The following is a 24,213-nucleotide window of genomic DNA, read 5'->3' on the forward strand; positions in this document are numbered from 1 at the left end:
ACTTTTTTTCATTTAATGTGGGTGGGTGTGTGTGTGGGTGGGTGTGTGGGTGGGTGGTGAAATATCAGGCCTCTACTATGATGGGTTGTGTTTTTAGCCCACAAGATGCCACTATATCACAGAAAATGAGTTTCCTGACCGGAATAGATTATGAGAGTAGACAGCTACTGTAGGCCCGATTTGGGAATTCATTTGCTCAGAGGTGTTAAAGAGCTGGAGAGACAGTGAGACCCCTGTTACTTAACAAACACCAAACAATGGTCAGGTCTATTACTGGATTATTACATATTGCCTTTCTGTTTCCAGACCACAGACTAAGGAAACAGATCACAAAAACCAGCTCGACGTCTGCAACTCCATTATTAATATGTCTCTTCAATACCGTGATGTGTCTAATCACTGGATCATTGTTTTAAAATCTCTTGTCCACATTTGGAGTTACATCCTGGTAAGGTAACTACACAACCCAAACCTCTAAAAAAGTGGTCTTACCCTTTAAGGGGCTTTGATGTGCTAATTTGATTGGCTCTGCAAATTTGAAGGAGAAACACAAAGGTCAGGTGTCATTTGTGTTTCCTGTGCAAATCACACAGCCTATATATTATACCACAATGCAGAAATACTTTCAATTGTCCTCTAGAGGGAGTGCTAGTTAAACAAATAACTGCTGAATTTGTGTATCCTCAGGGAAACATACATTATCTATTAAAGAGATTTTAACTCTTACATTGGATATTGTCTGTAGTGTTAAATGATATCACTTTGTTTTCATTTGAAGAAGACCATGATATTTCTGTTGCTGCATACTTTCTTTATCCCACATTTTTCACCCGGTGGCAATCCTGGGCGGACCTGGGGAGAGCACAGAACTGAACTCATGCTTCCTTCATGCACGAGGAGTGAGCAGGCCGCTTCCTGTCACTTGACAGGAAGCGTGTTCCTTCCATGTAAGTCGCTCTGGATTAAGAGTGTCTGCTAAATGCCTAAATTGTACGCATATCGCGTGGAAGGAACACGTTATTCCAAACAGTTCCTCTCCCCTCCATCAGGCACCCCGGCTGACCAGGGGGAGGCAGTATAGAGACCTGACCACGATTACTGCATGTTTTTTATGAGGATATCATCTACCCTTAGCCTGGCATGGCGAGACTAGGGGACACAGGGAGAACATGTAAATTCCACGCAGAAAGGCCCTTTCACCCACTCCAATGGGGGGACAATATTCGAGATTGAGAGTTGAGACTAGAGAGCAACTGCAGTTACTGCCCGTAGGGTAGGTTATATAGCCAGAATGGTCATTGTGGCGAGAGGCAAGCATGCAGCGGCAGACAATAGACAACAAAGACTGCGCAATAAAATTGGAACGGTGCTAGAGAGACCTGCTAGAGAGTGCTGGTCGGGAAGAATAAATAAATAAATAGACTATGCAGTCATTACCCAATAGTGCGACCTGTGCAGGGACATTCAGACCTAAATAACCCCCTCTCCGGTGCCTATGCGTGGAGGAGAGAACATGCCCACGGCAGGAATTGAACCCAGGACCTTAGCTCTGAGCTAACAACGCTAAGAAGAAATGGCACCCTTTTCACATTGGCCTATTATAGCCGCCACCAGCAGGCCACAATAACCTACCTGTCCTGACCTGGCGGAGACCTGTGCTCCGAGGAGCACTTTTTCTAGTTCTATACTGTAATAACTTTATCTCTGCACGACAGATAAAATCGGAAGAAAACAACAAAAATCTAAAACAAATAAAACAACTCAGAAGCAACAAATTCAACAATGCACACTGATAGCTGAAACATATGAAACGGATGCACACTTTCCTCTAAATGTGAAGGTCGATTGCCCACTAGTGGTTCAATCCCAGCGACACACTGGCTTTTCACATGGGTAACTAAAGACCGATGGAAGAACGCTATCCTGCTGCCGCTGCTGGACTAGATGGACCGTATCTTCGCTGAACAAAGAATGGATCATGACTCTGAAGTCTAATAACTTGTGTTTGATAACTGAACGACATGCAAATCCAATTAAGGCGATTTTGGAACAATCGACAACAACAGTGGACAACAGTACAACAGTAACAACGCCGCCCGCAACGGTCCAGACAGTGTGGAGCCAACAACTTGTGTGACGTTCCCGAGCCGCAGCACAACCTAGGCTGTGAGAACTCCAACTTTGTTATACACCTTGAAACGTTTAAAAGGCCTTAAAAACAACAACATCTCTATCAGTATTTAATCGCGAATCTACTCTACTGTTTACAGGAATCGATATTTGAGGAGGCGGAAATAAGTTAGTACTTATTGGTATGCAGTCGTGTTTTGAAAAGTAGGCCTTTCGTTTGCAGAACACTGCACTGCTGTTATTATTTTAACTGTTTGCAAAATAGTTGACAGTGGCACGTATTAACATTTGACCAGCAAAAGACCAAAAGTCACAAGATCCATTCTTGTATTTCAACGCCAAAGCGAGTAATGGTACCAAATTTTCTTTGATGCGGAGGGATATCATGCAACTCCTCCGCTTGTCTTAGTGTTGCCAGCCTATGTTAGAGAAATAAGCAACCAGGACTAGGAAAACTAGCCCAAAAGAAGCAAGTAGGGCACTGGGCCATGAGCACTTGCTACTGTATACATTGAAATTCAATGGGGGTTTAGGGACAAATACATGCAAATATTTTAAAAATTGTGAAGCTAGGCTAGCACAAATAAGCAACTACACGTTAGAGTTTAGAAATCAGAAGTAGAACCCCCCCCCCCCCCTGCAAACTTGCAAATACTATCGATAGAAAATAAAAGCAACTTCACAGAAAAATAAGCCCAAAGTCGCTTATAATAAGCGGACATGGCAACCCTGGCTTGTCTCCGGGACTGACTGGGACATGGCCTGGCTGGGAATACCGAGGGGAGAGAGGAGGGCAGAGGACTGAGGGAGCAGCGGCAACAACTAGAAAAGAACGAGCTTTATTAAAGATCAAAATGCTCCAATGCTCCACAACCTAAAAAGCGCACCGGATCAAGAGACTGCTTTCGTGCATCCTTGGCGGTATGTAGTCAACTTGAGGACCGCGTATCTGTTGGGGGGGAATTAGCTTTCAAACTGATAGAGATCCATCATCACTGTGAAAAGCTACGTCGGAGCAGAGGAGGCTCGACAGGCTTTGCCGTGCGCCGAAAATCGCAGATCTGCAAGCTCACAACTTCACAAGGCGTCGCGGTGGCAATGTGCTGCGAGTTTGTATATCTGCTGTTTTCGTTGCGCCATACGGCCGTACGACGGAATATATACATACATTAAGCATAAGATAATTAAATTTTTGGCCGCACGAGCATGTTCGATTAAAAAAAAAAAAAAAACGTTTTCAACTGGGGCCAAAAAATTGTCGCCACGAAACGCTCGTGCGACCACATAAACGCCTTTTATTTCACCCATTTAGCTGGAAAAGAAAGTGATTGTAAAAGTTTGTGTGGAATGGTGGTAGAGAGAGAGGAGGGCTGAAGTTAACCAGAAAACATGGCATTTATGTTAGAATAAAACGCCTTTAAACATTCAACACACATGGCAGTGGCACAAGACGACGTTCTAAAACTGATGGAAGTGTCGCCCTGTTGAAAATGACACAAAACTAAACTATAGGCCACTTTTGTTGGCTAAGCTAGTTAGCAGCTAGGGCGCTAGGTTAACTACAAATACACATTGTAGTTATTTATTAGATCATGTTTGTGTGTGTGCGCGCACGGTTGTGAATTTGTGTACGTCAACAACACTTTGGTTCGGAGCAGTGTTTTGTCATTTAATAGCTAAATGTTTTTGGAGATATGCCGACTCAGATGTGTTATTTTGTCTCTTTCACGGGGGGAGTTATGCTTATTAGTATCACCGATTCATCCTTCCATATTGTCTGCTTCCTGTACTCTTTCTGTGCTTGTAAGGCATGTCAAAAGTGATCAGGCTTCTTCATGAACAGTGAACACAAGTAGGCTACAGCTACACAACCCAGTGTCAGTGTCAGATCCTATTTCTGGAAGTTGGGCTCGTTTAATGCTTTGTGTTAGGAGAACTTGTTTGCTACTCTAAACCAGCGTTGCAATGTTGGCCACAGAGTAAAGGAGTGATAGTGTTTTATGGAGGTCTTTTTCCACCCATGCCCTTAGATGATTTTTTCCTATAGTCCGCCACATGCCCAACTCATTTCCAAGTGTTAGGCAAAGCAAAGGGTATGGTATCTGATAGATTAAATAAACTGAATCCATAATACACAGGGGTTGACAGACACTAAGGTCTCAGAAGCACTTGACCATGTCCTACTTGCCCAAAGGTCATGCCCACTTGAGAGGAAAAAGGTCCATTGTAAAATTATAAGTAAAATTTGAATTACCGTTCACTAGACTGTACGATAACAAATGTACCTCAATATTCATGCCTAATACATACATACAGTAGCTATGAATGACTCATTGGGTTCACACTTGATATTTCATATTTTTAAGTGTAGCAACAGTGAAAACAACACGTCATAGGTAAACAGTGCTCTTGAGTCTTATATTCATTTCACAGACCAGAAGGCAGAGTGCTCTGGCCACATTCAGGTGTTTTATATTTTGTGTTGTGTTCATAAATGGTTGCCCGGTCGGGCAACCTGAATGCAGACTCCACCTGCCCCAAAGTTTTATTTACCTGCCAGGGGGAGGTAATTAAAACATTTGATTATGGTGATGTTAATTTAGTAAACATGTCAGTATAGAAATCTTTAGAAAACTGATTGTTACTAGGGAAACTGTATAGTATACTGTATATATTTAGCAGAGATGCACAATCTATACATACACCTTGTAGGCTTGTAGACGTAACATAACATTGTTGGCACTTCAAAAGATCTAGGCCTAAATAGAGTGAGAGGTTGAGGCTTTTGAGGCACACTTGATATGATGTCTCACCATGTGCAGGTTGTTTGAAAGTATAGTGGCCAAGGTGGTCAGGTTGTTTGAAAGGACATTTGACTGTATTGTATAATGTGTCTTATGATACATTATAGGGTGCATAGTATTCTGAATTGTGATATACAGTAATATATGATGTACAGTCCATTGAGTCGAGGTAACCTCCTCCAAAATGGTGGACATGCTAATGTCTGTGAGTGGTTTTAAAAAGCAGAGCCGCAGACCCATCACAAATGTCTGTTAGTATTACTGCTGATCGTTTCACAAAATCTGGTTATTGTATTCTCCTGTCATGCGCGCTGTGAGTTGCAGAGTTCTTTCTGTTGGGTGTGTATTGTAAGATATAATAACATTTCATGATAACACAAGCAAAACAAGCTATCAATTTGAAAAGTTACCAGGGCAAGATTAATTTCTTCACCTGAGTTTTTAATCAGACTGACCCATTATGTTTGTTACTATCATTTCTTTCACGTGTGACTTTGTATAATCTTTCCAGGCATATTTCATCTATATGCCTGTCTGTGTTGAACAGTGTTTGTCACTGACAATGGACTTTCCTCAACTTTTAATTGCTCACTGTGTGTTGATTGAATACGTCAGAGGAATTGTACCTCTGAAGTACAATAATGCTAAAAGGATGACACAAAAAGGCCTGAGGGCTTGTTTCCATTGTGCTGTATTCATCAAGACATACAATACTATACAAGAAATCATCAATACTAAGCAATACAAGTACATTTACAGAACACGGGGTAATTTCCTTTAGCAAGCTATAATTAATACTTGTATGTCCAGCTGCAAATTCAGTGCTTATGGCGGCAAAACTGTGACCCAAATTGTGTGTTGCTCTCGCAGACAGCTGACCAAATATAATTTAATAACACAATATTCCTCATTTGAAATTGTTCCATGGTCTGTGAACATATCGGGACATCTCATGAGTAGTGGCCTACTCTTGAGGCCCTCACTCCAAATCAATTGGTGGAGAAACACAACTCAATAGAACATTTATAGTCTTGACACTGTTTTTGTTGTAAAGGTCTGAATACCTTGCAGTTGGGACTCGGGACATTTCCCTGCCTTCTTTCATGTGAATGTAGAACAATGAACCATGGATGCAGGACTAGTGCTGCTGGACAGCTGTGTGCTAGAAGGGAGGGATCTGGTCAGAGATGGGATGAGGGAGGAAGCAGCTCTTTGTAGCCACATCCTTTTCGACGGACTGGCCTCACAAGCCCTTAAACAGCTGCCGCAGGGTCTGACACAGAAGGTTGTCTGTCCTGCTGTATCTGTTTAGTCTTTATCTGCTTGTTGGGGATTCACAATTACACTAGTAAAAGATATCAGATATATATTTTTTGTCTTGGGTCAGAAACGTCTACTTAATAAATCTGCATCCATGTGGTTGGAAAGGCTTACATTAAATCTAAACCTACAATGGAAGGTTGTAGGAATGTTTTGCATTGGATCTGTCCTGCCAGATAAAATTCCTAATATTGTTTATTTATGCTTAGGGCGCCTTGTCTCAGCCATATGGCTCTTATTCTACTCACTTTGTAATATTAATTATACATTTTATATATAAACTATAATAATAATAGTAGTATAACTTTATTTGTATAGAACCTTTCATGACATGAAATGCAGCTCAAAGTGCTTTACAGAGAAATAAAGAAAAAGAAAAGTAAAGGCATAAAACAAAATTAAAATAATGGCAGCAACGCAATACAGTGAGTACATTAATAATAACAAGAATTTTAAAAGCGCAACTAAAAGCAAGAGTATAGAAGTATGTCTTGAGCTGTGCTTAGTTTAAAAATGTCTACAAACTCTGTAGTACTTTACATTTGAAACAAATCTCAAAGTTCTGTATCCTCTCGCATCACTTTTCTAGCTTTTTCAATATAAATGTGTTCACTGTTCATCTTGCCACCTCAGTAAAATGGAATATTCTTCAGCGCAAAATTGCCCACCTTGCCTTTGTTTATTTGATTTTTGTCATTGCTATGTATTTGTGTTCACAAATGGTCTGCACGATAGAGCTGACTGTGTAGCATCCTTGTTTGTCATTGTCAGGCCATTAGTTTGGCTGCACAGCACAACAAAAAGAAAACATTGATTATGTCCATTTTTGTTGTTATTTGCAAAGTACATTTCCACATACCTGTAATTCATTCATTTACCCATCCTAACTATGAGGAGCAGTTAATACATCACCTGGGCAGCAGTAGTAGGGGTTACAGGCGTCTTTCTCAGAGAACACTTTGACATGTGACATTGGATGAGTCTTGTGTAGACATGGCCTGTATCCACATATAATTGTGTTCTTCTAGAATTTCTAACTTGAAGGGGATTGCGACCACCCATCTGATAATGAGTCAGGGGTTGTACTGTAGTCAGGGGACTACAACCTCGGACCATTCGCTGGTCCTTTTTATTATTTGATACAATCGATCATTATGTGATGTGTAGTACTGGAACATCTTCCCCCGGTCTGCCGACCCACTTAACGCGACGGCCTCGCCACCAGGTCCGCGACAAATCCGCTCTTTCTTTTTATAATATAATGTGGTAAAGTGAGATTAATCATTTCCTCACACCAATTCAGTTGAACATGAATTGTGATCAACCACATCAAGATACACGCCCCCTTAACCTGTATGATAATCTTTGGTGACAAACTCTCTGCAGTGTGCAACAAATTGAACCAGCTCTGCTCTCTGACTTCAGGATAGAATGGAGCAAGTCAATCTACAAGTAGATTCCTAAGCTCACAGCATGCTTATGTCGTGGTGCATTGTGAACTTCTATATCGGCTAATTTCGGCATACGACTAGGTCAGGGGTATTCAACTAGATTAGTCCGGGGGCCACAACTGTAGAATGATTGCGTGAAAAAATGTGGGTTCTCAAAATATATTTTTTGCTTAAACACAACGTTTTATGTATATATATATAATACATTTGTGTACAGTAATGAGCAGGATAATGTCTATACAGGTATATGCTATCTTAGAATAGATGTAGACCTATTTGACAGTGCATAAACTAATTGCCTTTACATTAATGAGCATCAACGAGCACCTACTGAACGCACACAAACCTGCCCTCTCCAGTGTTCTAGTCTAAAGTGACTAGAGTCTCATTTCTCTCCAAAAGCTCTTGAATATGATTTATGATTACTGTGATTTAGTATCTGTTCAGTTCAAAAATAGAAATCAAGTCATATGACTAAGAATTTTTGTTTTGTTTTTTTAATTCAAGGTGCAGTTCAACTCAAGTCTTGTTTATTAAATGTTGCATGTACTGTAGTAGTAGCAGCCTTGGGAACTAATGGTTCCTCAGCCATGTGGCCCATAGGGCAAGATCCTATCTACTGTTTCTGTAGAGTGAGGGGGCTTGAAGTACAAGTACATCCCCCAGCCATGATGTACAAGTACAAAGCTGGACATGATTCTAGTAACTAAGTCACAGAGACGTACCCCGAATCCAACCCTTGATGACAGTGCCAAGCAGGGATTGTTGGGTCCAATTCTTATAGTCGTCGTCATTGTCATGAACCAGGGCCTGAACCCTGACCTCCAAATCTCAGGGAGGACACTAACCACAAGGCCACTGAGCTGCTCTTTTGTGTGCGACTGTATGTGTAGGTACAGCTGTGAATAGTCTACGTTGAATTATTTGACTAGTACCTACTCATACTATTAAACCATAAACTGATTACATTCTATATAACATAAACAACATTTCAGTAAATAAAGTTTATTATAATTATAGATAAATATAAATAACGTGTGACAGTAATAGTATGAAGATCAATTCCAAATATGGATTTGGGTCCATAGATGCGGTGGGAACCAACCTGTGATCCAGCAACATTGTGCATTAGTCATTTAGGAGAGGACATTCAGAACTGAAATGTTTATTTCCACATCCTTAATATAATGTTTTCTTTTAATGTAATGTAATGCAAAATATTTCTCATGCAAAAGCAATTTCTGATACTGCAGCATATTTTAATTCCTGACCCCAACTCTTTTGAACCTCTCTTACACAGGATGCCCATGGACTAAATCTCCTGACATCGGTGGGAGATCCAAGACGGTACAACGAGAAGCTGGGAAAGTCACTGGTGAAAAGCCACCTATATGCTGAGCTGATCTGGAATTGTAGTGCCTGCTGTTGCATGCCTCTTTTTTTTTAACGGCAGTCCTGATCCCAACCCCTGTGGACTGACCCCCAACCTCGCCGCCTCCCCTCAGTGGTGGTGGTGACCCAGCTCTGGCCAGCTTGCTGTGGGGCTCTTCCTGTACAGCAGCAGCTGCGTCCTGCTTGCTGCCTCCTCTCCCTCCCCTCACTTCCTGTCCTTGGTCACACAAGGCTAAAGTCTCCTCTCCTCACACCCCCACCCCTCATCTCTACCGTCCTCTCTCTCTCTCTCTCTCTCTCTCTCTCTCTCTCTCTCTCTCTCTCTCTCTCTCTCTCACACACTCACACACACACACACACACACACAGTCGCACACTCAAAACCAGAGTGTCCTTTGTTGACCACACACCCTTTTTAGCATTTTGATAGTAAGTAAGCAGTGAGCTGCAACACCTTGGGATTAGATACCCAACGTTCCCCTTGGTCAGAACAGTCCGACTTCTGGGGAAGCCCCCCTTTCTCCTTTGCACTACAATCTCCATCATGACCACCATGTCCAGCCTCTTCTCCTTCACGAGCCCGGCGGTCAAACGCCTACTGGGCTGGAAGCAAGGTGACGAGGAGGAGAAATGGGCGGAGAAGGCGGTGGATGCGCTGGTAAAGAAGCTAAAGAAAAAGAAAGGTGCCATGGAGGACCTCGAGAAGGCCCTGAGCAGCCCTGGACAGCCCAGTAAATGTGTGACCATTCCCAGGTCGCTGGACGGCCGGCTCCAGGTGTCTCACAGAAAAGGACTGCCCCACGTCATCTACTGCCGTGTGTGGCGCTGGCCAGACCTCCAGTCCCACCACGAGCTCAAGCCTCTGGAGGTTTGCGAATACCCGTTCGGATCCAAACAGAAGGAAGTCTGCATCAACCCGTATCACTACAAGCGAGTGGAGAGCCCTGGTAGGTATTCCTGTTCCTGATCGGTGGACACTCATATCAATGAGCCTGCTGGGAGGCTTGTATTGTGCTTTCACGAAGAGAGGGGCTGCTTTCCTATATACCATATAAACTAAAAGCCACAAAATAACATGGAAGCTTACATCCAAATAAGAGATGAGTAAATTGAAAGTGAGTATTGTTCAGTTTTTCTAGGCTTTAGGTTGGACTGTTACATTTGTCTATTTGATTTTGATTATTCATAATTAGACTTTAATGTAATTTCTTGGATGCATTAAGCAACAGAGCTTCACATACATTGAAGCTTATCTAACCGTAAATACTAATAATCAATGAGATGAAATGACTCACTCGCATGGTACAACAGGAGGATTAAGCTGTGAAAATCGGGAGTTGTGCACACATGCCTGAGCTCAAATCTAAGTAGGTTGGGGAAATGGTAAACAGATCTCCAGAGGTCAGGAGGGAAGGGCTGTCATCACACAGGCCTGTTCTGCACCCCCCCTTCCATTGCACAGAAAATCAATACCACTAGCTCTTTTTGAGTCTTATTAGATTTTATGCCTTGGGCACTCCAGTTGGGGTGTGGCATCAGAAAGTCACTAAATGCATAGTCCCTCTCTGACTACACATTTTGACAATATTCATATATATATACTGTACATCCGTTTCACTCGCTCTTTTTCTGTGTCTTGCTCTCAGTCAGACACGGGGTAACTCTTAAAGACAGCCTCCCTGACTATGGGTGCTGCCCAGGGGGGCAGTCAGACAGATATTTAACCAGGGGGGCAGTCAGACAGATATTTAACCAGGGGGGCAGTCAGACAGATATTTAACCAGGGGGGCAGTCAGACAGATATTTAACCAGGGGGGCAGTCAGACAGATATTATGACTATGGGAGCTGCCCAGGGGGGCAGTCAGACAGATATTTAACCAGGGGGGCAGTCAGACAGATATTTTGTGAAGCCTGAAACTCCTGAAAGTTCATATAATGGCCTGTTGTGGCGCTGTCACTGGACCCAAAAAAACCCCATAGCCCCATAGAAGTCCATGTATTTGGGCCCAACTTCACCTTGACTGTATTACCTTAATAAACATGGTCATGAATACTTTCTGCTTCCAGTCACTAGTTTAAAGTCTCATTTCTAATGTCATAATATTCTTTTTGGAAAATTATGGTCCCATTTATAAAATAAATGATCATAAAGTCACGTATGTTCTGAGGGGCGTGGCTACCGTTACAGTCTATGATCAGGAGTCCCCACCCACTCGAGTCAAAATAAAAACCAACGGAGAAGAAGGGGGGAAGTCCCACCTCGTTGTCTGGGCAGCCAATGGCCAGCTGGGCCCAAACGGAGCCAGCCAATGGCCAGCTGGGCCCAAACGGATCTAGAAAGATGGCGACTTACAGTGCAGGAATAACAGGCTTCATTTTACGTCCATGTTAGACCCGGGGAACGCTTTGTCCATATTTTTTACAGTCTATGGTGCTGCCTCAGCCTCTGCTGCTTGCTGACAAGGGATCGCTAGCTCTCTCCATTCACCATGTTAAGGCCTTGGGATCACATGTCGCGAGGAGAAAACGTGTTATATCACTGTACAACTGGGTAGTTTTGCTGGGACAACCGTGGGACTATGTATGAGGCCTACATTAAATCAGTGAAGGTAGTTTGGACTGGCAAAATTGAATTGTTAGGTTTTTCATTTTTTTTTATATAATGCTATTGACGTTTGTGCACAACACTCTTGAGTGTTGCATTTATTATTTTATTTAAATTATATATATTTTTATGGGCATGTCATGTGATCTACCTCCACACCCTTTGTGATCTTAGATCGCAATCTACCTTTTGGGCACCCCTGGTCTACACTAATGCAGAGAACATCTTAAATCCTTTTGTTGTTGACATGTAAATCATGTCCCTATTGTGTTTCCTATTGATAACCATGATGACCATGATGACGGTTCTATCTGTGTATTTCTTGACGGGTATAAATTAATTAATTCTTCCACCACTGTCATTATTATTTTGAAGGCCCACGGGTTCCGCAACGTGAACCAGAATAAAACGAAGGCTGTATTAAAGTGACAGACGATCATACTTTCTTTCGCCCGAAAAATACATTTTGTAACCGATTTGTAATCGGTTCTCTAGTTATGGGCTGTGAATAAAGCTTGTTTTAACCGAAAACAAAACCTGGGGAAAAAAACGGAGATAAATGCATTGTTGTAATTCTATTTACATTGAGGTGGACGGAGAGTCGGAGACGGACTCTTCACTTCCAGTTCATTAAATTATATCTCGTCAATGGCAGTGAATCGTTGGATTTCAAATGACGAGATATCTCGTCAATGGCAGTCAGTATTGACAGACCCAAATTGTTCTTGGAAGTGTTAATGAAATGAACTTCCTTTAACTGTCTTCGCTCTGTCCATCCAGTGCTCCCTCCTGTCCTGGTACCTCGTCACAGTGAGTTCAACCCCCAGCACAGCCTGCTGGTACAGTTTCGCAACCTCACCCACAACGAGACGCACATGCCCCTAAACGCAACCTTCCCAGAGTCCTTCCAGCAGCCGCACAGCGGCGGCGGCAGCAGCAGTGGTGGAGGGGGTGGGGGCTCCTTTCCCATCTCTCCAAACTCCCCTTACCCGCCCTCCCCAGCCAGCAGCGGCACCTATCCCAACTCTCCGGCTAGTTCGGGGCCCTCCAGCCCATTCCAGCTCCCAGGTATACAACATGTGCTGTATATATCAAATGCTTAATATACAGTAAATGATGCAATATATAAATGCCATATCACTTTAAGAGGCACTAATGAATCAAATGTAATTCTATCCAATCTGTATGGTAGTGTGTGCTAATTGCTAATGCAATATCACATATACACATACAATTGGGGTGGTTGTATTGTCTCCCTGCGCTTCTCACCTAGACACAGGATCTGACACAAATTTTGACCTGATGGTCAAGATTCAGTTTTTCCCCTGAGAAAGCAAGCAGGCTCTATTAGCTCAATGGTAAAAATAAAATTAAAAAATCAGCACTTTCACAGGAAACGTGTTCAAATCTGGGGTAGAAGAGAAAGTTACATAGTGTGGCTTTAAAGGGCGACTGAATAATAGCCTGAATAACAGTGTGTATGAACATGCCACCCTTATGAGAAAATGTGAACCCAAATTGCAGTAGTTTTTAGATCAGGGGGTAGTCAGCCATTTGTATATGATCAATGGCATAAAAAATGCTTTTTTGTATTGCCAAATTGGACACTTATTCTTATTTGTTTTCTAGCTATATAATGAAAAGGTCGAATTATGATTTTCATCCAGACAAAGTCACACCCCTGAAGGGGAAATGAGGGAAATGCCGACTAAGCATTTTGCGCCAAATCCAGGCTTGCTCCTCGACTCACTGCAGCCTTCTAGTGGCTTCTACTAATATAGTGGAAAGATTCCAAACCGGTGGTCTGTTTTCTAAAGTAGCCTCAACACTCAAATTACTGAGTTGAAGACATAAAACAGATATATAAGGAAAATGGATTATTGACCCTCAAGAAAGAAATTAGCTCCTGTCTCATCTGATGGTGTCAATGTATAGAGGAAGTAACCTTTAACTGTGAGATCATCCGTGAGTGGGAGGCCAGAACAGATCTGCTGATGCACACATCGAATGGCTTCAGGCAGTCAGGCAGACAAAAGAAAAGTTATAATGGCAGTGTACTTGCTTCTGAATTGCGCCCAACATCATTGTAGCAGCTCATGAACTGTAAACACCATCTTATTCTCGCTGCCATCTGGGGGCGGGGTGGAGGTTTATTTATTAATATTTAATTGAAAGTAGTCTTTTTCCTGTTGTCCAGAATGGGTTTGAAATCTCAAGTTGCAGCTCTGCCAGGAATGGTTGGTTTTAGCATGTGGTTTTAGCAAGTGACGGATATGTGAAATCTGACACCGTTTCCGGGGACAGATCCTGTGATGATTGTTTGACTCCTGGGAGTGTGTGTGTGTGTGTGTGTGTGTGTGTGTGTGTGTGTGTGTGTGTGTGTGTGTGTGTGTGTGTGTGTGTGTGTGTGTGTGTGTGTGTGTGTGTGTGTGTGTGTGTGTGTGTGTGTGTGTGTGTGTGTGTGTGTGTGTGTGTGTGTGTGTGTGTGTTATGAGAGACCGTTAAAAAGGGAGCGTATGTATGCATATATGAGAGACAGGAGTGTGTGTGTGTTTGACCATTTGCCATCACCAGCAGCAACTGGTCCTCATTGCCTCTAACTGCTATTGTTTTTAATGTCTCAGCTGACACCCCACCCCCTGCCTATATGCCCCCTGACGAGCAGCTGGGCCAGGAGAACCAATCCATGGAGACCAGCAGTAGCATAGTGCCTCGGAACATGCCCAGCGGAGGTAAGCTTGAGATCTATCAAACATGTTCATTTAGGAAGATGCACCATCTCGATTGGAACCACTAGAGTGTGTGTTGTTGGGACTGAATTCCCCGCCAAGGACTGTTTTGTCATTTCTATGAATTCAGAAAGAGATCGCTCTATATTATCCCACTGAGCATTATTTTTGGTCTAATAGACGGCTAAATGGCTGTCCAAAACTTTATTTTAGACGGGGTTATGAATGGTCTAAAACGTTTTTTTTAGCGGTCTAGCCTTAGATCAGACGTTGAAACAACGTTGTTTTAACGTCTATATATAGACGGTTAAACTCTTATCAACGCCTAAACTAAGATTAGACCGCTAAAAAACGTTCATTTTAGACCAGTTATAACCCATTTTAGACGGATGTCTAATAGCCGACTATTGCTCAGTGGGATCGGTGATCAGCGGAAATGGTCGGTCGATCAATGAAAGTGTTCCCCGTCGTTGACTTCAATGTTAGCTGAAATCTTAAACCCCTTTTTTATCTTTTATTATTTTCCCAGATTGCGTTTTTGATAAAAACGTTGATGTTCACGGCTCATAAGAAACGCGTTGCTGGTCACGATTACAAAATTCATGATTTGGGTGGGCCAAATGTAGTCCACGTAGTATGTAGTATTTAGTATGAAAATCTTCTGAATAATGTGTGGCTTGTGACGATCAGGTCCAATATTTAGTTCAGTGGCCATGGGGCTAAAGAATGGTTCAGAAGCTGTGTTCACATTCACACTGAATGGACTCCAACCTGCTGGTCTCCTAAAAATGGGTCCACCTACTTTATGCAGATATGGGAAGTAAACCGGAGATGGCATGTCTTGCTATTTTGGTCTTGGGATCTATACTAAGACTGAACAATGTTGGATTGTACAACAGTTAACTCTGGTCAAGTAATTTGATTGGGCAAGAGGCATCCCATGAGTGCTGATATTCGGAATTATGGTGGAGGAAAAGATCACGCCTTTTATGTTAGTCTGTTATTTACGCATGTTTCAAGGAAACACTGCAATTGCGTAAAGACCCACCCCCACCTACCTCTGATTGGCCTACCGAACATCTCCTTCTGTGACGCATGCGAAACTGCTTCGCCTCTAGTCGTGTCATATTTGTGAGCATGGAAATGGTGCTGGCTTGTGTAAATGGTGACTTTCCTTACTTGTGGGACGAGGATTTACAATTCTGTGCCTATCGGGTTCCAACTCGAACGGGGCTGAGTCTGCTCAAGCAAATTTTGAAACGTTCGACACAGTAACTTGCGTGGTGGTGTCAGGGCTCGACGCTTAGCATTTTTCCAAGTAGCACGTGTGCGCCTAAGTTGAAAAATCTAGTAGCACACAAATTATTTTAGGAGCACGATGAAAAATGATGTATTTTTAAGGGGCGCTAGCCCCTCCTATATACAGCCTTTGTCCCCACACATCTCAAAATGAGCCATTGACAATCAACAGAGAAAGCTAAATATGACATAAATTAAACGCCATTGACATTGAAGGGAAAATGTATGTCATATGTAAACGAGCAAATCAGCTAACCAATCACAGGCAACAGGCATTCTGATTGGCCAGTATGAGATGATATCTGATGATGTATGATGACAAGAGCGCCCCTCACTTAACAACATGGGTGTGATTTTTCTTTAATGAAGTGATATGAGGTAGGGGTGGAAAATAATGTCAAAATATTATATCTATCTTTTCAGCAATTATCACAAAATAGTGATATTCATCATGATATCATTGTTATGTTTGTTTTCATATAATCTATATAATCAATTTGTTTTATGCTAATACTTTGTAGATAGATCGATAGTAGCTCTGTCCATACCTCTAATACGTGCGCAACACATTAGAGCTATGGACCAGAGCTAGATAGATAATATGTTGCTCATGGATGGATAGACAGGCTATCCGTTTTTATCCTTCTGTTTTCTATCATGTTAGTGTGACATTCAGACAGTGCAGAGGCTGCTCGATGGTGAATTAGTATTGTAACATTCTCCTTAGCTTTGACTGACTGACTGATATTAATACGGTAATCCAGCCAGTTCGGTCATTCGCATTATCATTTATGCTGGGCACACGCTTTTGTAAGCAAACGCTAAGCAAGGGTTGTTTTTGATAAACATCAATCCGTCCACTGCGTGTGTGTGTGCGCGTGCGTGCACGGCTGCACGCTGTTTCACCCGCGTTTGGTTAAAAGTAAGTTACGTTTGAACTTTGAGCATTACAAACAGGCTTTGCAAATAACGTGTCGCCGTGTCGGGGTCCAAGCAATTCCTTCTGACTCTGTGCTATTATGCTAATGCTATCCCGCTCTGACTTCTTTTCTGACTGCCGCTGCTGACAGTCAGCAAGCAGTGACAGCCGGGAAGAGCACGGAGCAGCAACACAGGGATGGGAGGGGCGGTGGGAGCAAAGGGGACAGATCTTCAAATGAACACCGCATTGAGCCTTGACAGGTTGTTAGCTTGTAGCTCTTCTCTTTTTGGCGAACGACACCGCCGTTCAGAAATATAAATTTAGGTATAGAACCGCGACTATAGAATGTGCACTTGCTGTAGACAGAGAATGGTCAAATCCTGTAGTCGCACCTGTGCTACAAATTTAATTTTACAAGTCGCACGGTGATATTTTTAGTCGCAAATGCGAGTACCTAGTCGCACTGTCGAGCCCTGGGTGGTGTCTCTTATGGCTAGGGATGGTCCATTACAAACCCAGTTCGGCATTTATCGAGACCTGAGTATCAATAAGCTTTTGGCTTGTCGAGCCTGTTATCGGGTATAGCCGCAGCATCTGACGCTCGGTATATAATAAGGGGAAGGCGCGTAGCGTGGATTAAATGAATGATTGACGGTAGGTGTGAGCGGTTTTCCCGACGTGCGAATGGGGGACAATTAAAAAAAAGGCTGCTTATATGGTGTAGTTTGCTACTAACAGAAATTTGCATGCACAAGTGCTGCCAAAGTAGGCTATCTTTTGTTGTTTTTCTTGTTTTTTGCAAGCTCTAAATTGACTGGGCCAGTGGGGGGCCGACACACGACGGGTGGTTGTGTTATGGTTGCGCCATGGAAGTATGGTGGAACGGGTGAAAAGGTTTTGGTTACATGTTTAAAAAGACAAGAGGGGAGGTAAATGCAATATTGTAGCAGAGTTAACTTAATGCACGAAAGGGAACATTTCGACAATGCATAGGCATCTGTCAATAATGCATTGTATTAAACCCAAATGCGATACCTTTGCATGTCTGCACAGAGTCTAAACAACGCAGGAGCCTCAGCTTCTGCAAGCTGAATAACCAACACATGTGGTGCTTGTTGCCCAGCAAGACTCCGTTGCCATAATTAATAATCCAATTCATAATACGTTTGGGAAACTCAAAACTCCCTCCCTGCCATAGGGTCTTTACGCAACCGTATCGTTTCCTTGAATCACACGCTATTTATCCATGCACTCTGAACCGTTTATTATAAAATAAATGGGTGCCGATGGCCTAGTGGTTAAGGCCCATGATGCAGCCTGACTGCGAGCTGCAAGTTCGATTCCAGAGCCCGATGGCCTTTGCTGCGTGTCACTCCGTGTCTTTCAGGTGTGTACTATCTAAATAAAGGCAGAAAAGCTTTCAGTTTCTTTCTTTAAAAAACGTTTTTACTTTAATCATCAGATGAAAGTGACACAGGTTCACACAAGGAAGAGGTTTTGGTGAACCTGACATGGACATCTCTCTTCCCCTTGCGCTCTTTCTCATGCAAATTGGCAGGTGCTGCTCAGCTAGGCCTTGAAACAGCATTCAGAATTAGTGGTATTTTCTGCATTTCAGTGGTGATTACTATTAATATTTAACTCTGAGAGGTGTAAATTAGTTTACTGACAAAGATGGTAATGGTAAGGGTCAGTATATGCTTTTTCCTGAAGAAGCATCACTGTCTCAGACATTGTTGTCAGGGAGGTTTTGGGTTGATAAGGTTTAACCCAGACAAATTCACCAAGTGTTGGCGTTCAGGCACATTTTGACAAGGTGTGAACTAGCAGAGAAATCTAGTGACCGATCAATATAAAGAGGAGGAACCACTCATTCCTCTGTTGTACTTCGGTTTGTCTAGAGTTGCATAATATATTCCTTTGCTGATTAGGTGTGCAAACTTGGCCAGTTATCCTTATCCGTCTTCCAGAAGAGTTGTGTATGCTTGGATGTCAGTGAAGATAAACTATACAACGAGCCTGCTCTTGTCTTGACCTATTTGCTTAACTCCCCCAGATGTGCAACCAGTAGAGTATGAGGAGCCTAGCCACTGGTGCTCTATCGTCTACTATGAGCTCAACAATCGTGTGGGTGAGGCTTACCACGCCTCGTCAACCAGTGTGCTCGTAGATGGCTTCACCGACCCTTCCAGCAACAAGAACCGCTTCTGCCTTGGATTGCTGTCCAATGTCAACCGCAACTCTACTATTGAGAACACCCGCCGACACATTGGCAAAGGTAGATCTAAATTCTATCTGTCACACGTGACGCAAGAAGAATATAGGGACATTTGCAACATATTCTGAGATAACAGATATTCCAAGGAAACAGATCATTAATACATCTTTTGGCTTGTCCTTATTGCCCTAACAGGAGTTCACCTGTACTATGTCGGTGGGGAAGTGTATGCAGAGTGCCTCAGTGATACAAGCATCTTTGTCCAGAGTCGTAACTGTAACTATCACCATGGCTTCCACCCCACCACAGTCTGCAAGATCCCCAGCGGGTGCAGCCTCAAGATCTTTAACAACCAGGAGTTTGCCCAACTTCTGGCCCAATCAGTTAACCATGGCTTTGAGGCAGTCTATGAGCTTACCAAGATGTGCACCATCAGGATGAGTTTTGTCAAGGTAGGGGTGTCATCTTAACATATTTCGAGCCATACACGTCCATGTACGGTTTATAAAATACAGCCCTTTGATGCCAATTCTGTGTATGTCCATGTTACGATCTTTATATTACAGTATGCCTCATCTGTGTCATATTTACTGCATAGGCGGCCGCCATCAAGGACCGGGGGAAAAGAATGTTGCATATCGATGAGGCGCGATTCATAGACTATTAGACGTCCCATCGTTGTTATGTCTCTGGGTTCTGCTGCTGTTTCTCGTTTTAATCCACATCTTTATTACCTCATTATTGAGAGCTAGTTATACCAGTTATACCCTGACGTCATATGCTGGGACGGTGCATACGCATCAAAAGTGGTGCAAAGTAACCACAGTATACCGTTAATCAATTTACAAATTACATATACATAGAGGCATTTCCTTTAATCCACCCGACACTGATCGACATATACGTCACCATCGAAGGCATTGGGTCCTTTAAACCACATCTTTATTACGTCATAATTGAGAGCTAGTTATACCAGTTATATCCTGACGTCATATGCCGGGACGGTGCATACGCATCAAAAGTGTCGCAAAGTAACCACAGTATACTGCTAATCAACTTACAAATTACATATACATATACACAGAGGCATTTAGTATTAATATCACTATAGTCCAAGATTAAGTAAATTTAAAGCAATTGGACAATTTAAAATAAATAATTCCTTCCTTCACAGAAAAGCTGAGATTTGACAGTTTGTAGCGGTCGCCATAGTGTGCAACAAGCAAGTAGGCACTCGACAGAGTGCAGTTCTAGTTGACTTTTGTTCTCACTTGCAACCTTATGCAAAGCTACATGCCTGTATAAGTGTCTTCCTCTGGGGGTTTTAACTTTAACACACTGCTGCTATGCACCATGTGGCTGTAAAGTCAAGCCCTACAGTAATAATTTCAAGATATTAATATAGTATTTGAATTGACTGGCCAGACTAGCAATATAATGCAACAGAACTTCAAAAGCTGCTTCTATAAAATGAAGCATGGATTGGGAATTTGGCAGACACATTCAGTAAAGGCAACTTTAGGAAAACACCATTTTACCACCCCAAAAATTGGTGTGTGCTGCGCATGCAATGTTAATATTTTATGAATTATTTTTCGCTTATACTGACTTGTATCCCTGTTACGAAACGGTTCAAGTCTAGGGGTTTTACTGCCCGTAACATGTATGAAAGAACAACACGGCTCATAAAAGAGTATTTGGTTTAATACTCAAATGACAATAAATAACAAAGTGGCTTAAGTGCATCACAAAATGGTGGACAGAATGGCTCTGTGAGCCCAGAATTATGGAGTGACTTACATGACGGATGAACAACCTACACAACCTAACACACAGACAAATGGAACTACAACTAAACCTGACATGAAATATAAGCAGTCGGCTGGAGGGAAGGCCACACGCTGGAGTGCTCCCACACCACACGCAGCAGTGTTCCCACCCCGAAGTCCAGACAGAGAGTGAGCTTTATAGTCCAGGAAGCAAGGCCTGAGCTGCCACAGGACCAATCCGAGGGCTGATCAGGCTCCAAGCCAGGCCCTCCTCAGGACGGCAACACATTAGGGACAACAATGCTCAGCACCTGCAGGGGACAGAAGCAACAACCAGTACCAGGCAACATAATAGGCGCTCCTCCTATAACCTAGTACCTGCTAAAAACCTACTAATAAATATATATATAGATATGATAGCCTCAGCTCTATATATATTTATTATCAAACATAATCAAAACAGCCAACAGCTGTCACAATCCCTGTCTAGGACAAGGGTAGACCGATGCAAGGTTGGGGGGTTCTCCTTTCACAACGTTTTACAAATCACATATTGGGACATGGTCTGAAATATTTCAGTCTTATTATTATTATTTTTTGCTTTAAGCCCTGCTCCATGTGACATCCAAGCATGTCATGATAATTGCCAACAATGCCCAAATCAGAACTAAAAGACACGATCACTGATAGACTGAGACGTTAAAAAAAGAAAAAAAGGCTTGTGTAAGCTTTTCGTATGTTCCTTATGTAAGATTCAAAACGGCAGTATTGATTGATTGTTTATTGAACGGTCAGTGACCATTACAAAGATTGCATTAAAAAGCATATGAACTCTGGTTGACCTTCAGTAGATTTGTCATGTCGTAGCCTCGTAGGGATGTAGGTTTCAAGCTTAGGGTGAGCGACTTTAAAGAGAGCAGTATTGAGAATGCTTTTCACTAGTTGTCAGAACTTGTCACTGGTGCTATACTTCAAATATCAAATAATCGTGAAGTTAGGACAACTCAAAGATGAAATGAAGAAAAATGTATTTGAAGGCTTGATGCAGTATGTATTTGTAATAGATTAATATGATTATGAGTAAGTATTGGCAAGTCGTGCGGTAAGTAATGGGAGCTGATGGTACGTGTGCTGCCCCACCTCAGCAATCCATCTACCAGGGTATTGCACTGTGAAACCTGGATAGACTCCTGCGTTCTCTGCTGATACTGACAATAAGCCCATCCGACCTACTTACTTTTTTGAGGGGTGCTGGCCCCTCCTATATTCAAATATTAGTGTAGATTTTTGTCTTACACTAACATTAAATTCCCATCGACAATGAATGGAGAATTTTATGTCATAGTGTATGAGCAAATCCGCATTTTTGTTTTACACACATTAAATTCTCATTGACAATGAATGGAGAATTTTACGTCATAGTGTCTGAGCAAATCGCTTAGTTTCTATTTTTGTCTTACACAAACATTAAATTCCCTTTGACAATGAATGGAGAATTTTACGTCATAGTGTCTGAACAAATCGGCATAGTGACTATTTTACGTCATGATGATGTGCGATGATAAGAGCGCCCCTCACTTCACACAGGTGTGATTTTTGAGGGGCACTAGCCCCTCAAAAAACATTTTTAGTTAAATGTTTGTTTTAAAAACACCATTGACAATGAAGATAATTTAATGTTTGATTTGTCACTGTTTGTTTTACATCACCATTACATCACCTAATCATAGCAACATGAGTTTGACTTTAATATATTAGCACCCCTCACTTCACACAGGTGATTTTTATATATATACTGTATATACCGTGTGTGTGTGTATATACCTGTATAATATTCATCCTGGACTCGCCCTCCCTTTGGTAACTGCTGAATAAAAGTGTTTTTTTGCCTCTAGGAGAGTGCTGTATATTCATTGAACCATTCTTTGTGAAGTATGTGAACGGGACATCTTATCTGGTCATTATATTCAGCTCTAATGTAAATGTATTTGTGAGAATAGTCAATTTGATTGATTTGAAAAGAATTGGCCCATGCGGCCATTGTCTCCCGTTCTGCTTGCCTGATGTCTGTCAAAATAAAGATGGGACTGCTCGCTTGTTGAAAAAGCTTTTCTGGTATATTTAAAATGTGTTCTATCTGCACACATCTTCAAAATCAGTCTCATCATTCTGTTAAATCTCCTCAGGGCTGGGGAGCTGAGTACCATCGGCAGGACGTCACTAGCACCCCCTGCTGGATAGAGGTGCACCTGCACGGGCCACTTCAATGGCTGGACAAGGTGCTGACTCAAATGGGCTCTCCTCTCAACCCCATCTCCTCTGTGTCCTAATGACAACCCATGTAATTTGGGAGGTTCTTTTTACATGTTTTTTTTTTTTTTTTTTTTACAGTTTTGTTTGTTTGTTCCTCAGTGATTTATAATTTAAGGTGGTCTTAATGGCTGAACTGTTTACACGTAACTATGGGAGGGGATTATTGAACTCTGTCTTGAGAAGCAGCTGCACCAGCCGGAATCCAGTTGTTAGAATAATGTTACAAGCAAACACCTGGAGAAGAAGGCAAGTAGCACGGACATGGAGTCACTACTGCTTGACAACACTACCCACACGTTCATCAAACAAGGGACAGGACTGTTGAGCTTGGACCCGATTGTTTTTATCATTTTGTTTTAGTTGGGTTTCTCAAATGAATTTATCTTTGAAGTTTTTTTAAAGAAACAATTGTGTATCACTACTATGCCTTACATAAAGTCAACAAGGAATTTTATCTAAAGTTTTTTGTTTCCCCTTACTTACATTGTCTACATGTCAGATATTTACAACTGAGGTATAGATACAGATATGTTTACTATTAGGCTCCGCTATCATAACAAATGCTTCCTTTTATAGTCTACTGCTATAGAAACAAACACTGAGCTACTGCCTTTGAATAAAGTTTGTTAGCCAGACTGTCAGTCTTTGACTTGGGAGATCAATCACTGAACAAAATTAACATACCTAACAATATTGTGAATGTTACATCTATTGTAATAGAAGTAGTCATTTGTGATAAAATCTGAAATACTGACTTCCAACATTGCTGATTCATGTTTGTATCAAGTTCAAGTGAAGATTTTCCATACTCACTGTATTAACAATCTTGTGCACTCTTGTGTTTTTTTTGTGGAGGCAAATGAAATTTCGGTGTGGGTACCAATACATTATGTGGATAGGTAACTGACTTAATTAGCACAATTAAATAAACACAGGTTATTTGATAACAATGAGTGCTTGTTTTGTCAGTTTTTACATTTATAGTTTCACATTTGGCCAAATCAGGTTTAAGCATACATACTGTTTCAACATTGGATGCGTACAGTGGGGCTTAACTAGCCTGACGCTGTCTGCATTTTCAGACTTGGGGCATATATTAGCCATATATTAGTCTAATAAACTTTAAAGACCACTAAAAAACAACTTTTACATCAGTGACACGTTTCATCCATGATCATCAGTGGTGATCATGGATGAAACCACATACTGTATGTAGACAGTGTATGATTGTTGTCTGCATAATGGCCTAATGGGATAGGGA

At 41.9% G+C, this 24,213-nt stretch overlaps 1 protein-coding gene across 2 annotated transcripts; it reads left to right on the forward strand.

Annotated features, from left to right (window-relative positions):
- The first annotated feature begins 1,904 nt into the window (after positions 1-1,904).
- On the forward strand, positions 1,905-23,905 carry smad5 (SMAD family member 5). Of its 2 annotated transcripts, none has more exons than XM_083786167.1 (7): positions 1,905-2,166; positions 9,006-10,043; positions 12,483-12,770; positions 14,327-14,434; positions 18,709-18,930; positions 19,066-19,322; positions 22,826-23,905. In XM_083786167.1, exons 2-7 carry the CDS (start codon positions 9,641-9,643, stop codon positions 22,967-22,969), a joined length of 1,422 nt encoding a protein of 473 aa, XP_083642293.1. In that variant the 5' UTR covers positions 1,905-2,166; positions 9,006-9,640; the 3' UTR covers positions 22,970-23,905. The 2 variants fall into 2 exon arrangements, with proteins under 2 accessions (XP_083642293.1, XP_083642292.1); XM_083786166.1 differs by lacking the exon at positions 1,905-2,166 and adding an exon at positions 2,911-3,051.
- Positions 23,906-24,213: the final 308 nt, after the last annotated feature.

This window comes from Protomyctophum parallelum, assembly GCF_964188405.1.
Source record: "Protomyctophum parallelum genome assembly, chromosome: 16".
Lineage (NCBI taxonomy): Eukaryota > Metazoa > Chordata > Actinopteri > Myctophiformes > Myctophidae > Protomyctophum > Protomyctophum parallelum.

What these genes read in the sequence shown, in the direction of transcription:
- smad5 (XM_083786167.1), top strand. Translation starts at nt 9,641, where the DNA reads ATGACCACCATGTCCAGCCTCTTCTCCTTCACGAGCCCGGCGGTCAAA. An exon ending in TCGGAACATGCCCAGCGGAG is followed by an intron (nt 14,435 to 18,708) that starts GTAAGCTTGAGA and finishes TAACTCCCCCAG; the next exon opens with ATGTGCAACCAGTAGAGTAT. An exon ending in CCGCCGACACATTGGCAAAG is followed by an intron (nt 18,931 to 19,065) that starts GTAGATCTAAAT and finishes TTGCCCTAACAG; the next exon opens with GAGTTCACCTGTACTATGTC.